Source organism: Malania oleifera, chromosome 10 (assembly GCF_029873635.1).
Source record: "Malania oleifera isolate guangnan ecotype guangnan chromosome 10, ASM2987363v1, whole genome shotgun sequence".
In the NCBI taxonomy this organism is placed as follows: domain Eukaryota; kingdom Viridiplantae; phylum Streptophyta; class Magnoliopsida; order Santalales; family Ximeniaceae; genus Malania; species Malania oleifera.
The window spans coordinates 72,257,910-72,275,961 of record NC_080426.1 but is presented as its reverse complement, the minus strand read 5'-3'; the positions used below and the strand labels follow the sequence as shown (position 1 = coordinate 72,275,961).

At 37.5% G+C, this 18,052-nt stretch overlaps 1 protein-coding gene across 4 annotated transcripts in view; it reads left to right on the top strand.

The window, feature by feature from the left end:
• LOC131166108 (CBL-interacting serine/threonine-protein kinase 9) overlaps positions 1–10,947 on the top strand; it is a 43,206-nt gene extending 32,259 nt beyond the window's left edge. For 2 of the 4 annotated variants that reach the window (XM_058124404.1, XM_058124402.1), the window contains exons 6-15: positions 7,629–7,682; positions 7,769–7,894; positions 7,986–8,075; positions 8,276–8,398; positions 8,623–8,727; positions 9,114–9,230; positions 9,374–9,430; positions 10,264–10,338; positions 10,437–10,534; positions 10,636–10,947. In XM_058124404.1, coding sequence (XP_057980387.1) covers positions 7,629–7,682; positions 7,769–7,894; positions 7,986–8,075; positions 8,276–8,398; positions 8,623–8,727; positions 9,114–9,230; positions 9,374–9,430; positions 10,264–10,338; positions 10,437–10,534; positions 10,636–10,642 — 852 coding nt within the window. In that variant the 3' untranslated portion in view covers positions 10,643–10,947. Of the gene's footprint in view, positions 1–7,628; positions 7,683–7,768; positions 7,895–7,985; positions 8,076–8,275; positions 8,399–8,622; positions 8,731–9,113; positions 9,231–9,373; positions 9,431–10,263; positions 10,339–10,436; positions 10,535–10,635 lie in introns of all 4 variants that reach the window. The other 2 variants (XM_058124400.1, XM_058124403.1) reach the window with 1 other exon arrangement.
• Positions 10,948–18,052: the final 7,105 nt, after the last annotated feature.

Genomic DNA, 18,052 nt, shown 5'->3' with positions numbered 1-18,052 from the left:
TACAGAGCATTCATTTGTAATTGATTTATTGAAGAATGCAGTTTTAATTCTTTTCTTTAGTCTGCAATCTGTTTCATGGTATTAGAGCAAATTCTTGATACTCTGTTTCTTGTTTCATGCTTTTGTTTCTACATTCAGCATGGATAATATTCCAAGCTGCTATCACCTTCAAAATGGTGATTCGCCAGGAACAGTTCTGGTGTCAAATATCCTCACTGGGGACAATTATCATGCATGGAGCAGGTCCATGATTATGGCGTTCAAAGCAAAGAACAAAATTGGTTTCGTGGATGGATCAATTTCTCAACCGAGCTTCACAGATGAATTGTATGAATTCTGGGAAAGATGCAACAATATGGTGTCTTCTTGGTTGATCAACTCTGTTTCGAAGGAGATTGGGTGCAACATAATATGTGCAAAAACAGCGAGAGATATGTGGCTGGATTTAAAGAATCGATTTACTCAAGGTAATGGTCCAAGAATCTATCAATTGCAAAAAGATTTATTAGATTTGGTTCAAGTAGATTTGTTTGTGCGAGATTACTATACAAGATTCAAGTCTTTGTGGGATGAATTGTCGGATTATAATCAGATTCCTACATGTTCATGTGGAGCTTTACAAAAGTGCAATTGCGGTGCAATAAAGGTATTTCTGAGTTATCAAGATCGACAACATGTAATACAGTTTTTGATGGGTTTAAATGATTGTTTTTCTCATAACAGAGGACAAATTCTAATGCTGGATCCAATGCTAGACATAAATAAAGTTTTTTCTTTAATGATGCAAGAAGAAAAACAAAGGGAAATCAGCAAGAACAGTTTGGTTGATACTGTTGCATTCATGAGCAAAAGGCAAGATACAAACTCAGATATGAAGAAATTTATTTCTGGAAAATAGAAAACAAGAAGAGAAAAATTGTATTGCACTCGCTGTGGCATGAATAATCATACGGTGGATAAATGCTATAGGATTCATGGTTATCCTCCTGGATTCAAGCAAAATTTTGGCCGACAGAAAGGAAAGTTTCAAGCATCTGCAAATCAAGTTTCGGGTCAACTTTTGAATAATCCCTTTCAGAACTTTAATCAATTGCCTTTCTCTCAAGAAGATTATCAAAAATTGTTATCTTTAATTCACTCACAGCCTGATGATAATACCAATCATAAAGCAGTAAATGTTTTTTCTAAATCTGCTGATCATTCCACTCAAGGTATATCATCTAATCCAAGTATTTCCTTAAGTGCATCAATTTACACTTTAATATCCCATAATACTTGGATTGTAGACACCGGAGCCACATATCATATTATTCATTCCATTGATATGTTTACTTCCATTCCAAAGATTCTAAACATCTCCATAACATTACCAAATGGTGATAACATACCTGTTGCCTATATTGGTGTGGTTTGAATATCAGAAACTTTAATTCTTAAAGATGTACTCTGTGTACCATCTTTCTCATACAATTTACTTTCTGTAAGTAAACTTACTCCAACACAGAAATGCTCATTCATTTTTTCATCTAATTATTGTTTCATTCAGGAGCATACCCCATGGAAGATGATTGGGATAGCTAGAAGAAAAGTTGGTTTATACATATTGCAGAAATTAGGTGCTAATAATGATGAGATTCAACCTAAATCAAGTCTTATCAATTCTGTAACAAACTCTAAAGTTTGGCATAGCAGATTAGGACATCCTTCCATGTCTAGATTGTTCTTCCTTTCCAAAAATGTATCTGATATCAAATTTACAGATAAAATTTCTGATCATTGTACTGTTTGTCCATTGGCAAAACAGAAGAGACTTCCTTTCCAAGTTCAAATATATAATGAAAGTTCTATTTTTCATATTGTTCATTGTGATATATGGGGACCATTTTCGGTTTCAACCCATAATGGATCCAGATTTTTTCTTACTATAGTTGTATAGTTGATGATCATTCTAGATTTACATGGGTTTATTTGATGAAAAACAAATCTGAAGTTAGAAACATATTGATTATTTTTTACAATTTAATTGAAACACAATTTGGAAGAAAAATAAAATGCATAAGGAGTGATAATGGTCTAGAATTTAAAATGACTGATTTTTTTGCTTCAAAAGGTATTATACATCAAATGTCATGCATAGAAACACCTCAACAGAATTCTATAGTTGAGAGAAAACATCAACATTTGTTAAATGTAGCAAGAGCTTTAAGATTTCAATCAAATATTCTTTTAATTTTTTGGGGGGAATGTATACTAACTGCATGTCATCTTATAAACATAATTACATCTTTAGTTCTAAACAACAAATCTTCACATGATGTTCTTTATAATTCAGTTCCATCATATAGTCATTTGAGAGTTTTTGGTTGTTTATGCCATGCATCAACCATTACTCATAACAGAAACAAATTTTCACCAAGGGCTAGAAAATGTATTTTTATAGGCTATCCTTTTGGCATAAAAGGATATAAGCTATATGACTTGGAACTTAAAATTTTTTTTGTTTCTAGAGATGTAGTTTTTCATGAATCAATATTCCCATCTCTTTTACAAAATGACTCATCAACTACTAATTCAAATCTAGATATTACTTTACGGATTTTTCATTCAAAATCAGATAATATTCTTCTTCCAAAATCAATTCTTGATTCCATTGAAAATCCTATATCTTTTTCATTTGTTAATACACCACATTGATCAGCAAATCCTATCAACACAGAGACCACAAATATTCCATCTCTGAGTGATCAAAATCATTTTCCTTCTCTTAGAAGATCAACTAGACTGCACAAAGCACCTGAATATCTACAAAATTATCACTGCAACTTAGCTGCTTCTGCTTCTAAATCATCTCCTACAGCTTCTGCAATTAACTCAGGTAATAAATATAGCATTTCTGATGTTTTGTCATACTCAAAATTGTCTAAATCACATAAAACTTTTTCTGTTGCAATTTCCTCTGAAATAGAACCAAGTTTTTATCATCAAGCTATCAGGCATTCTCATTGGAGAGATGCCATGTCTGTGGAAATATCTGCATTAGAATCAAACATCACTTGGGTCTTAACATCACTTCCTCCTGATAAAAAGCCTATAGGTTGTAAGTGGGTGTATAAAATAAAATATAATTCAGATGGTTCTATTGAGAGACATAAAGCAAGACTTGTAGCCAAAGGGTATACTCAAAAAGAAGGCCTAGATTTTTTTGAAACTTTCTCACCTGTTGCAAAAATGGTAACTGTTCGATGTGTTCTATCACTGGCTGCTATACATAATTGGCATCTTTTTCACTTAGATATCAATAATGCCTTTCTATATGGAGACTTAGATGAAGAAGTATTCATGACAGCACCTCCTGGTTATCTTCCTAAGGGGGACACAAGGGTATGTAAATTACAAAGATCCCTTTATGGCTTGAAACAAGCATCTAGGCAACGGAATTCTAAATTCAAATCTGTCCTATTTGATATTGGCTTCTCACAGTCAAAAGCAGATTATTCATTGTTTACCAAAAGGGAAGGAACTTCATTCATGGCATTATTACTTTATGTGGATGATTTACTACTTACTAGCAATGATTTGAAAGCCATTGAAGCTGTCAAAACAGCTTTTACAGTTCAGTTCAAATTAAAAGATTTGGGTCCAGCTAAATTTTTTCTTGGAATGGAAATTGCAAGATCACAAAAGGGTGTTTCTTTATCTCAAAGAAAGTATACTCTAGAATTGATTGCTGATTTTGGTTTACTTGCTACCAAACCTGTTTTATTTCCTATGGATATTCATGTCAAACTGTCAAAAGATGAGGGAGTAGTAATTGATGATATTTCTGGTTATAGAAGATTAATTGGGAGGTTAATTTATCTTACTCATACCAGACCAGACATCACCTTTGCAGTCCATCATTTGAGTCAATTTTTGGATTGTCCTCGAGTGCCACATCTTCAAGCAGCAATGAGAATTTTGAGATATTTGAAGTTAGCTCCTGGAAAAGGTCTATTTTTTTCAAGCTCTTCAGACATTCATATCAAAGGTTTTTTGGATTTAGATTGGGCTAGTTGTCCAAACACACGAAGATCAATTAGTGGATATTGTGTGTTCATTGGTGAATCACTAATATCTTGGAAATCAAAGAAACAACACACGGTTTCAAGATCATCGGCAGAGGCAGAATATTGATCAATGGCTTTTACCGTTTGTGAGATAATATGGATTAAAGCATTACTTAATGATTTGCATCAGCCACATAGTCAACCAGCACTGCTGTTCTGTGATAATAAGGCGGCAATTCAAATTGCAGCTAACCCAATTTATCATGAATGCACCAAACACATCGAAATAGATTGCCATTTAGTGCGCGAAAAAATTCAAGAAGGCTTATTAACTGTTCTTCATGTTAATTCTGCTCACCAAATAGCAGATTTAATGACAAAGCCGCTCGGATCTAAGCCATTTGATATGCTGTTGTCCAAGATGAATATGCATAATATATACATATCATCTTGAGGGGGACTATTACAGATTGATATAATATAGATAAAATATGTGGATATTTTTCATTGGTTTATAACAGAGTTAGTGTTAGTTACATTCAACTCTGTATAAATACAGAGCATTCATTTGTAATTGATTTATTGAAGAATGCAGTTTTAATTATTTTCTTTAGTCTGCTTTCTGTTTCATGGTGGGATAAGAAAGATACCTTTTAGCTCTAGTATGCTTTGAGTCAATCATTTGTTGATGTTCCTTCTCATACTTGGTAGTTTGATGTTCATGCTACTATTTATGTTACAAATCCTTGCATGAAATTAGAAACTAAGAGGATGCTAAATGATAGAAAGTTGAAGATCAATATGGGCAATGGGGTGAAGTAATGGGGAATAGAGGAGGTGTTAGGTGTCAGTTTATGATGATGTTTTGGGTTTGAGGAATGATTTGATTTCAATTTATATTTTGTATAGATGTGGTTAGGAAAGTTCTTTTTAATTATAATGAAAGTCTTAAATTTTGATTTTGATTCAAATTTTGAGACTCCAAAAGTATGGAAATTTTGATTTGAAAAAATAATGGAAATCAGTAGTAAAATATGAAATTCTTTGTGAAACTTTAAAAATGGTTATCAGATATAATAATGTAAGTTTTTGGACTAATATATTACAAGTTAAGTACATCTATGTTGTGTATAAGGTGGAAAAGTTGTAATATAGTATGTGTATCAAACATTTTGTAAGATAATGTAATTAAACATATTCAGTTTATACAAATGAAATTCATAAATCATTTAAATATTATTTATTATACAAATAATGATAATTTAGACTTGAATGGTTAATAAAATGTTGTTGTAAGTTTATTTTGTCATATAATTTCAAAAGCACTTGTAATAATTTTGTTTTGATAAAATAAATAAAATAAATTAAGAGAGAAAGTTCATTTCACTCCAAAAGCTCTCATTTAAATTTTGAGGAAATTTCATTTTTAGTTAAAACTTCAACAAGGTTCGCTAAAATTTCGAGATTTCGATAAATTTCGGATGATTCGTTGAGATTTCAATGGAAATTATGCAAGACGGAAATTGATTGCCATTTCGATTTTAGTGACGGAAACCGGAAATTTTGATGGAAAATTTGACAATTTCATAGAAATTTAAGACCATGATTATGATTATATTGTGGTTGGATTTGGTACTTTGTTGTGGCTTGTACAAATTTGATTTAGATCATGTTTTTGTTGATTTTCTTTCTGTATTTGTTGCGTAGGCTGTCATTGGTTCTAAACAGAGTAGATGACCTATGTTATGGCATCAAGGAAGTTTGGGGAATATTTTTTGGGAAAGGATGGAGATGGAGATATTGATTAAGGAGACTGTTCTACATGATCTGGACTTCTCTTATTTTGACATCTGTGTTTATTGAAAAGGAAAAGCTCACAGTTAGATCTAAAACCAAAAGGTTACCAGAGGTCAAGGTTTCTTGGAGTTGATTTGCACAGATATTTTTGGGCCATTCTCTATTGTTGCTATGGGTGGTTACGTATAGTTTATTTCATTAATGACTATTTCTTATGGTTTTATTGAGCTTCATCTAAATCTTTGAGTGCTTTTATAACATCTAAAGCTGTTATCGAGTTCTAGTTGGGGATGGGATCAAAGCTGGGCAGAATTGTGAAACTTTTGCTAACAAGAGGGCTAACAGGGTGAATCAAGCTGCTCAATGAGCCTTTCTTGAGGTTCTTGTCTTTCAAAATTTGTAATTTAATTCTTCAGCCCTGGACATACCCTAGGATGCTTTTCCTAGTTTTTGGAGCCAAAATGGGTTTTTTGCAAGGTGGTTATTCCATGAATTAAGTTAGGTTCTTATTATTCCAAACTATGGCAACTTCAGTTGGTGGCATTTATAGACGTGTCTATTGTTAAGTTAACTAAGTTGAGGGATAACAATTTGTTGCTATTCCCAACACTAGGAACTTAGCAACGGTGGTCCTTTGTGGGTGATAAATTATTTAAGTTCCTACTATTGAAATTAAATGAGTTAAGAGGTGGTGGCCCTGCTATGGGGGTTATATTGCATGATTTATTTATTTTAGGTATAGTGGTTATCTTAAACCCTAGGTTACTTGTGAGTGATTGAATCTCAAACATTTAACCTGAAAATTCATTAGGTATAGTAGTTATCTTAAACCCTAGGTTGCTTGTGAACGAATCTCAAAACATTTAGCCTGAAAATTCATTTTTCTTAGACTTTGTCAAAAAATAAATGAAGCTTTATTGTTTATGTAATAATGTGATAGATTTATTTTTGGATTTAAATTAGTTAATTGCTCGATTGTTTGTTTGATTTTATTTGTTCATAAAAGAGTAAGACAATACCAATTTGCCAAAATGAAGACTAAAAAGGCAAATTGAGATACCCAATGGGCCTTTCTTGCGGTTTTTTGTCCTCCTCAATTTGTAATTTAGTTTTCGATCCCTAGAGTTCCCTTAGGACGCCTTTCCATATTTTTGGAGCCAAAAATGTTTTTATTTTTGGTGCTAGATTAATTATTCTATTAATAAATCTTTATTGTCCTTCATGTGTGATAACTCCTTTGAGTTCCTACTTCCTACTATTGAAATTAAATGAGTTAGAGGTGGTGGCCTACTTGGGTTTTTATCCTATGATTTATTTAGTTTAGGGATAGTGGTTATCTTAACCCTAGGTAGCTTGTTAAAGAATCACAAAAAATCTGTCTGAAAATCCATTTTTCTTGACTTTTTCGAAAAATAAAGAATACCCTATGGACTTTGTTCACATTTGTGTTGCTTTGAATGCAGATTATCCAGGTTTAAATAGAAAAAGCAGCCAGCAACTTTCCTATTAGCAACTGTGTCAGCTCACTTGGTGATCAATTTTAACTTGCCTTGAAAGTGTTTTTAGTAATTATGTACTTGAAAACACCCTTTGCAGTAATAGGGAGCATGCTGTAAGTTCAATTTTGGTCTAAAGAACATCCATTTGCAACCTTTATTTGTGGTGTTTTGAGCATGAGGAAGCCTATGGCTGGCCCTTTCTTTGTAGTTATAAAAATCTTTTTAGGAGTACATTAGCGAAAACAAAGGCAAACCTTGGTCACATGCTTCAAATATTTTACTGCAGGAAGATGGGCTGTTGCACACTGCATGTGGGACCCCAAATTATGTTGCTCCTGAGGTATCAAAAGTTAGATTTGTGGTTGACGAGGTTGCAATGATGCCATGATTAATATTGATTGTTTTCATTCAACATCTTTCTATCAGGTGCTCAATGACAGAGGTTATGATGGAGCATCGGCTGATATTTGGTCTTGTGGTGTTATTCTCTTTGTTCTTATGGCTGGATACTTGCCTTTTGATGAGATTAGCCTCATGGCTTTATATAAGAAAGTAAAATCATCAACTTCTGTTTCTTATTTTATGACACTGATCATCTCATTTAAAAGTTGGAACACTTATGCTTGGCCTTCTTAACTTTCAGATACTCAAGGCTGATTTCTCATGTCCATCTTGGTTTTCACCTGGTGCAAAAAGATTAATAAAGCGTATCCTTGACCCAAATCCTCTTACAGTGAGCTCCAAAACTCTTTGGCAGTTCAAATTTCATAAACTCTGTCTAAGTGCATGTATGCATGTGGGTGTGTTACTGTAAATGTAAGATGGCTTTTGTCATTGTTTTGTGTGATTTGATGAGCATTAAGTTATGGAATATTTAACTAGGATACTTCGATGTTTTAATGGTGGGGATTCTGTTGTCAAATTTTGTTGCAGAGGATAACAATTCCTGAAATCTTAGAAAATGAATGGTTCAGAAAAGGCTACAGGCCAACATATTTTAAGCAGGAAGAGGGTGTGAATCTTGATGATATAGATGCTGTTTTCAATGATTCGGAGGTACAAATTATTGTTTTTCTTGAGCTGAAATGTCTATATGAAATTCACTGGGTACTGGATTTTCATGTTAATTCTTTTACACTAGTTTATTTCAGTTTTCAGATCTGGACAATGAGATTTATCCTGTTTTGTTGTGCCCATGGCATTATCAATTTACGATTTAGACTAAAATTTGAGAACAAATAAACACAGGTATTTATTTATTTAGTTATTTACTTTTGCAGGAACATCTAGTAACCGAAAGAAAAGAGAAACCTGTATCTATGAATGCCTTTGAGCTTATTTCTAGGTCACAGAGTTTCAACCTTGAAAATTTGTTCGAGAAGCAGGTGGTATGTTTCATAATTGTCTTTTCTTTGTGATTTTGGGTGTTTCCCAACATTGACCATAATATTATATTAAACTCAAATAAAATTGTTTGGGGCTTGTTATTGGTGATTTATGTGCTGCTGTAGCTATGCTTGGAAGATTGGAAAATCAAGAATGTACCAAAACTGTGTTCTGAAATTCTCTGTTTGATGGGCTGATTTTGTTCAATTCAGAGCAGTCTGTGTCAGAACCAGTAGTGGCCGTCTTGAACTAGCTAACTGCAGGCCAATCTTTCCAATAACTGAGTCTAATATATAGGTCTGTTTTTGCTGTCATAATCAATGGTAAATCTGTTGTTTCTAACTGAGTTTTCCTTGACAATTTTTTTATTTGGATTTCTGACCAGGGTCTTGTAAAAAGAGAAACACGCTTTACTTCCCAGCGCCCTGCAAATGAGATCATGTGTAAAATTGAGGAAGCTGCTAAGCCTCTAGGTTTCAATGTTCACAAGAAGAACTACAAAGTAATAATTCATGCATCTTATCTTGCACATTTTCGTTTACCATGGCCTCCTTTATGCCCATGCTACTGTCATGGGAGAGATGTTAGATTGCATGCTTAAAATATTTTCGCTTATACAACAGTTATATTTTTATATTATTTCAGATGAAGTTGCAAGGTGACAAGACTGGTAGGAAGGGCCATTTATCTGTTGCTACAGAGGTATCAAGTAACTTCAGATTTTTTTTTCTTTTGGTATTTCTTCTCTACAAAATAATACTTATTAGGAAGAGGAAGAGAGATCGTGTGCTTACCCACTTGAAGTTTGGTGGCCTGTATATTGAGAACTAACATAAATTTTTTTGTTAGTCTTGGGTTTTATATGCTTATGCGTTATGACTGGATGTGGTTGTATGATCTCTATTGGACAAGGTCCAGGCATGATTGTGCAATCTAAGGCTGGGATTTTCTTTCTCCTTTTTCTTTTTTGAGGAAAATTTACATGATTGCACACCTTTTCAAAACATTGGAAAACCATGAGGGGCTGTTTCAGCATTGCGCAAAAACAAGATCATACTGTTTTGACATGGAAATTTGCGCAAAAACAAGATCATACTGTTTTGACATGGAAATTTGAGCAAGTCTGTTTTGCTTCTAGTTGATACTTCAAACTAATGTCTTACTGTTTTTAAACCTTCATAGGGATTTATGAGTTTTGAGATGATGAAACATGGATATCTGCTCTCAAAATGATAATCATGCTATGAATATCCAATGGAAAGACTTTCTGATGTTTGTTTGGTGTTTAAATGCATTCTTAGAAATGGAATATTGTATTAATTTATAGTTCAAGGGAGCTCTGGTTTATAAATTGGGGATAGACGTGGCCAAGACTAGAGCCTGTTACAAATACCCAGTTTTTGCACCATTGCTTCACAGAAACTCCTTTAGCTTCACTGAGGATGCTTTCATTGTTTAAAACAATTTTGGCAATGATTCATTCGATTAAGTGGTATCACATGACAATATTTCCGTCATGATTTGTTTTATTGAAGGTATTTGAGGTGGCCCCCTCCCTGCACATGGTGGAGCTCCGGAAAACTGGTGGTGACACTTTGGAATTTCACAAGGCACGTTAGACTTCCACTCCTTGATTCTATGGCATTTTGACATTTGAATTTTTCAGTCTGGCTGATTTTGCTTCCCAAAATTTCTGACCAACTTGCAGTTCTATAGAAGCTTTTCGGCAGGACTGAAAGACGTTGTCTGGAAATCTGATGCAAATGCTGATGAAGTGAAACCAGATGCAAATGCTAATAAATTGAGGTGCTCTCTCTCTCTCTCTCTCTCTCTCTCTCAGTGTCTTTGCGTGCACGCTTTAATTAGCTATTGTCAATAGTAGTTCTGACTTAAGTTTGGTTTGACAGGTCATAACAGAAACCTGCTTGTTGGGTCTGCTACTGTATGCCTTCATCCTTCCGTATCTGGCAGCATATATTGGTCAACGTAGTTTAGGAGCCTGCCATGGGCAGAAATGTATAAATTTTCCTATTTTAGAGACCCTCTTTTTTGGTTTCCACCCCAACCACACCCCCCCCCCCCACCTCCACTTTCTTGTCTTATTTGTTAACTATTGAGCTTGTTGCATTGAATCTTTAAAAACATATTATGGTTTGAAAAATTGGAGAAGAAATCTCTACTATTGATGCAATGAAGACATTACTAGTGGTTTGTAAGAATTTTCTCGCCAGTAGCCTAAAATATTGTAATTCTTTTGGTCATTCTTGAACCAATTGTTTCTCAGTATATGCACCTAGTTAAATATTGGAACGATTGAATTATACAAATGGAGTGGTAAGCCTATTCAGGGATGTTTGCCTCGATGTTTGGGGGTTGCAATGCTGATATTTGACCCTAGAACATTAAGGTACTATTTAGAAATATGAATTTTGGAACTTGAATTCGAACTTAATAGATTTGGGAGAAAATGTAATTTTGCATTGCGTATTTCTCAAATCCATGGTCCGACTCCATGCTCTAAAAATAGAGTAAGTGCTCAGTCCTATATACCAATTTGCCAAATACCAGTGATGTTTTAGGGTTTCCAAGCACCGTATTCCAACAGCGTGGGCTGTAAATGTTTCTTCTAGTTCTAATTGCAGCCCTTGCACTAACAATATTGGTTAAATTGAAGACTTGATAGGGGAGACACCTTTGTACTGCTGACCTAAAAATCAGGCAAATCCAATGCATGTGAAAATTTGGCATATGCCACAGGGGAAACCAACATTGGTAACCTTGCTTTCAAGTGGCAACATGGAAAGTCCGTACAGGGCGATTGTTTTATGTAGAAAGTTGCATAGAAGTTGGAGGGTGGGCGTAGGCTATGGTTTTCATATTTAATGCATATCTAAACCAGAGGACAAGAATGGATGAACTCTAGGCTTCTTAAGTGGCTTGATTCCTCGCCTTTCAAAGCCACATGCTTTGTTTAAATATCTTGCAAAACAGCCATCCGCCACCATAAATGATGACTCTTAGGTCGTCTTGACAAGTTGTTTATCATTGAGCCATGGGACGGGAAGCTTTCCAACTTACAAGACATGTACCAAAAAGATTGACTTTGTTCTTCGAGAGGACCCAAGTTTTTTTTTTTCAAGGAGATAATGACATGTTTGCATTTAATTTGTTTATTAAATTTATCATTTAATTGTCCACTTTTTGACATACTATGATCTTTAAAAAAAAGAAGATGAAATGTGAAAGAAAAAGTCATGGGTAGTTTTGAACTAATTATGAGTTGCTATAGACATTTGTACGTTTTAGTTAAATACTTATAAATTACTTAAGAGGGTATATAATGTTTTTTTCAGGTTGTTTGGTATAACTTTCGTTTCAAAGTACGATGAAGAAATATGTGATGAAAATACATTTTTTCTACATTACTAGTCTATTCTTGTTGTTTTTGTTTGTAGTGGCAACCTATTACCATAATACTCTGGGGGATTAAAAAATACTATCACAATTTAGTGTCATTGAGTAGCACCTATACTCTCCCTCTCTCTCTCTCTCTTTCTCCTCCACCCACTCTCCTTCTCACTCCTAGGGTTTGTGTCACGCCCCGAACCTCGTAATGGACCCAGAGGTGAAAATGTAATCTAACCTGTCCCTATATCATACAAATCATCAAAGATACAGTACAAAGGATGAGGGTCCGACCCCGTGGGATTCCCAGGCACCCTAAACACATCCAAACACAATCATATATGCCGCGGAAAAAGACATTCTATATCAACATATGCAGTACCATACTAGATTCTACACAAGAGCAGGACATGACTAACAAAACGTACAAACTGGATGCCCAAATACAACTCAAAATGGCAACCCAACAAACTACAGTCCTAGCACTTACCCAAGCGCTAATGCAGTACATTGGCCACTACGCTCCCTACACCGAGACGCTAGTTCCGGTTACTCGAAGGACCTGTAAAAATGTATGTACAGTAGGGGTGAGACACCTCTTAGTAAGGAAGAACACAGGTTATATAAGTGTGTGGCATTTGAGTGTTATTATGATACAACATACACGCAGTTGAATGCAATCTAGTACTAATTCACACAGTGCATACACGCAGGCATACGGCGGCCATTTATACGCAGCCCCGTCACAATACACACACATGATCAGTAATACACAATGTTGTCACACTCATCGGCCCGAAGCCTGTCCGGAATTTCGGCGTTGGCTAGTAGCCAACCCGTGAAGCACGGCGCCACCGACACATGACTAGTCCTCGACACCCATGGCATCATACCGGCGCTAATTGGTGGATCCACACCCTTCGGCTTGATCTGCCGGAATAGGCTCATGCCCTCGGATATAGAGCCAGACACTCTTGCCTACGTGGAAGGCGATAAACACACGCCCTCGGATATAGAGCCGGACACTCTCAGTACCTGGAATCATTGAAATCGCGATCCTATCAGCAATTCCGCTTATCACACACACATGTATGTTCATATAACCAAACAAACCACGCCCATTTGGTAATCTAAATCATGGTTTTCCAAAAAAATGCAGTTTAAACAAAGTCAAGGCACAACCATCCCAATATCATAGTATAAATCACACATATACTCAGTTTTCAACAAAACCAGGGATTCAGCCAGTCACCCCTTTTTTCCCAAAACTGTAATAATGAAAAACCCATAGTTTTTCCCATTAGATCCCTTCAAATGAGTAGTTAAAACACACACAGGACCGTGGACCACAGTTCCACTGAGTTCGATTTCGAAAAGAACCAATATAAACATAGTTCCCCTTACCTTAACCCCGTATAACAAATCTCGAAATCCAAGGCTCCTAAACAGCAAACTGAGTTCCAAAACCTACAAATCACAGTATAGAATATACTCACAAGACCATCCTCTACAAAACTACCATATCAGAAATGAAAACCGAGCCTTACCTCGATTTTTCGCCAAAACCCAAAAACCTCCAAAACGAGATTCCGATCCGTAGAAGTTGTAGAGAATCCTTCCATGATCCTTGTGGTAACTTCCGTTTTCTGATTCCGTCAACGATCGGCGAAGAAATCTAGAGAGAAGGAGAGTAGGGAGAGTTTAGAGAGAGAGAGAGAGAGAGATTTTTCTAAGTTACTTAGTGAAGAAGTAATAGAAATTTCCTTTTATAGCCCTTAGACCCGGCCCACTTTTGTCGCTGAAATGGTGCCTTCGTCGACGAATCTTTCACTGAATTCATCGACGAATCAGTGGCCTCGTCGATGAATCTTGATATTTCCCCATTTCTGAAACTCCTCGGCTTCTCCTCGTAGACGAGGCTCTAAATTTTGTCGACGAGAAAAACATAGGCTTCGTCGACGAAATCTGGCTTCGTTGACGAATTTGGTCTTTTACCAAAATGTCCCTCTCTTATATATATATAAACCCATTATCATAGTTCGGGTTCTTACAATCTCCCCTCCTTACAAAAATTTCATCCTCGAAATTTGCCATCTCTCATTCCCAGATTCATACATACAATCGCACACATAGACACAACTCAATAGCGAATTGGCGATCATTGCAGCGTAGTCCCATCATACACATACACATATATACCCTCACTTATGGCGGAGGAATACCGTGGTTACATATACAATGGTCTCAGGAGTTCACAATACACACATACTCCCGATGACTAACCACCTATCCCAACCCACAGTAGGATCATGTACAAGTGCTCAAAACAACTGTGGATACTTCCGGCGTATTTTCATTTCCAGTTCCCAAGAAGCTTCCTCAACCTCGTGGTTTGGCCACAATACCTTCACTAATGGTATCTCTCTGGTACGAAGCTTCTGAACTTTACGGTCCAGAACCTGAACAGGTATCTCCTCATACGCTAAAGTATCCCCAATTTCCAACTCATCATAACTAATAACATGTGAAGGATCCAACACGTACCTCCTCAACATGGAGACGTGAAACACATCATGGACCCTCGAAAGTGCTGGAGGTAATGTAACTCCATAGGCTATCGGACCCACTCGCTCAAGTACCTCGAATGGTCCGATATACCTCGGGCTCAGCTTGCTCTTTCTCCCAAATCTCATCACCTTTTCATCGGAGCAATATGTAGAAATACCTTACCTCCCACTTCGAACTCTAACTCATGGTGGCGAACATATGCATAACTCTTTTGCCGACTCTGAGTTGATCTAATCCTCTCTGATCAAACCCACCTTCTCAGACACCTGCTGCACAAGTTCAGGTCCTAACACCTAACGTTCACCAACCTCATCCCAACACAAGGGAGATCGACACCTTCGACCATACAAAGCCTCGAACGGTGCCATCCCGATACTAGACTGGAAGTTGTTGTTATAAGCGAACTCCACAAGTGTCATAAACTGTATCCAACTACCACCGAAGTCTAACACACAAGCTCGCAACATATCTTCCAATATCTGTATCGTCCTCTCTGACTGTCTATCAGTCTGTGGGTGGGATGCTGTACTGAAAGTAAGCTTCATCCCCAATGCCTCTTACAAGCTTATCCAGAATCGAGAGGTAAACCTCGGATCTTGATCGGACACAATGGACATCGTTACTCCGTGCATTCTCACAATCTCATGCACATACAACTCCGCTAGCCTACTTAAAGGATAACTAACTTTCATCGGTATGAAATGAGCAGATTTCTTCAATCTATCCACGATCACCCAAATAGCATTCTACCCATGAAGCGGTGATGGCAAACCGGTCACAAAATCCATGGAAATATGCTCCCATTTCCACTCCAAAATAGGCAAAGGCTGCAACGGCCCTGTCGGCCTCTGATGTTCAACTTTCACCAGTTGACATGTCAGACACTGCTCCACGAACTGAGCAATCTGCCTCTTCATACCAGACCACCAGAAGGTCTCGTGCAAGTCCCGATACCTCTTTGTACTACTGGGATGTACGGTATACATAGATGCGCCTCCTCTAAAATCATCCTTCTGATCTCATCATCGTTCGTAACATATAGCCTGGTCCCAAACCTCAGCACACTTCCCTCAGAGATGTTAAACTCTTTAGCCAGTCCCTACTATACCTTTTTCCTAAACTCGGTCAAACAAAGTCGGTTGGACCACCAAACTAGCAAGATAAGCCTGATGATCACCAACCACTAACTCTATACCTGAGCTATCCAAATCCCGTCTAATGTGACACTGAGTTACAACTGCAGATACAGCCATAGGTCCTGACTTCCGACTCAACGCATCAGCCACCATATTAGCCTTCCCCAAGTGATAACTGATCGTGCAATCGTAGTCCTTAATCAACTCTAGCCAACGCCTTTGCCTCATGTTCAACTCCTTCTGTGTAAAGAAATACCTGAGGCTCTTATGGTCAGTGAAGATCTCACACTGCACCCTGTACAGATAATGTCACCAGATCTTCAGTGCGTATACCACAGTAGCCAATTCCAGATCATGCGTAAGGTAGTTATTCTCATACTTTTTCAGTTGTCGAGAAGCATACGCTACTACCTTACCCTGCTGCATAAGCACACATCCCAAGCCCTTCAGAGACGTGTCACTATAAATCACAAACCCACCATCCCCCAAAGGAATGGTCAATACCGGAGCAGTAACCAGTCGGTGCTTCAACTCTTGAAAGCACTGCTCGCAATCACTGGTCCACTCAAACTGCACTCCTCTCTTGGTCAATTGTGTCAGAGGTCCAGACAGTTTAGAGAAGCTCTCTACAAACCGACGATAGTAACCCGCCAGTCCCAGAAAACTTCGAACCCCCTGCACATTCTTCGGCTTTACCCAGTTGACCACAACCTCAATCTTGCTAGGATCAATTGATATACCATCCCCAGTAACCATGTGGCTTAAGAATGCAATCTGACTCAACTAGAATTCACACTTCTTCAATTTAGCATACAGCCTCTTCTTCCGCAGAATCTGTAATACTAACCTCAAATGTTCAATGTGCTCTTTCGTACTCTCGAGTATACTAGAATGTCATCAATAAATACCACTACGAATTGATCTAGGTACTCATGGAAAACCTTGTTCATCAGATCCATGAACACCGCTGGTGCATTCGTCAACCCAAAAGGCATGACTAAGAACTCGTAGTGGCCATATCTGGTTCGGAAAGAAGTCTTCGCTAAATCCTTCGCTCTAACCCTCACCTGATGACATCCTAACCACAAGTTGACCTTCGAAAAGACCCGTGTCCCCTGCAACTGGTCAAAAAGATCATCTATACGAGGTAAAGGATAGTGATTATTCATAGTTACCTTATTAATCTCATGGTAGTCAATGCACATCTGTATCGATCTGTCCTTCTTCTTCACAAACAATACTGGAGCTCCCCAGGGTGAAACACTAGGTCGAATGAATCCCCTGTCTAGTAATTCCTGTAATTGCTCCTTCAACTCCCAAAGTTCTGCTGGAACCATCCGGTACGGAGCTTTAGAGAATGGTGCCTTACCGGGCAGTAACTCTATCGCAAACTCCACCTCACGATCTGGAGGTAAACCAGGTAAATCATCTGGAAACACATCTGGGAACTTTCTGACCACTCGAATGTCCTCGAGTCTCAACTCATCCCGCGACTGTTCCTTTATACAAGCTAGGTACCCCTGACATCCATCCAAGAGTAGCCTTCTCATTTGTAGTGCTGACAGAATCTATGGCGCTGAACGCACACACGATCCCATGAATTCGTACTCCTACTCCCCAGGAGGTCTGAAAACTACCACCTTCCTACGATAGTCGATCATAGCATAAATGGAGAACAACCAATCCATCCATAGAATGATATCAAACCCCGACATGTCGTATACCACAAGATTCGTCGGTAGCAGTTTCTCCTGAATTTCCACTGAGCAATCTACCAACATCTTCCTACAGAAAGATACACTCCTTGATGGTGTAGTAACAGATAACACCTCATTCATGTCTTGGATCTCAACCCCACATCGTCCCATAAAATTCACAAATACAAAGGAATGGGTTGCACCCGAATCAAACAAAATAGAAGCTTTATTCGAAAGCAATAATAAGGTATCTGTCACCACGTTACCTGCATGCTCAGCGTCCACTGGAGTAAGAGAGTATACTCTGGCCGGAGCTGTATTCGTTTGAGCGGTTCTCCGAGGTATCTGGCTGCTCCCTCGGTCCCCACTAATTGCAGGCACGTCTCCCCTCAGTGCTTGACAATCACAAGACATGTAGCCTGGCTGGCCACAGTTGTAGTAACTACCCCCAAATGACTGACACTCACCCTCGTGCCGCCTGTGGCATCTGGTACAACGACCACTAGTCTGACTCATCT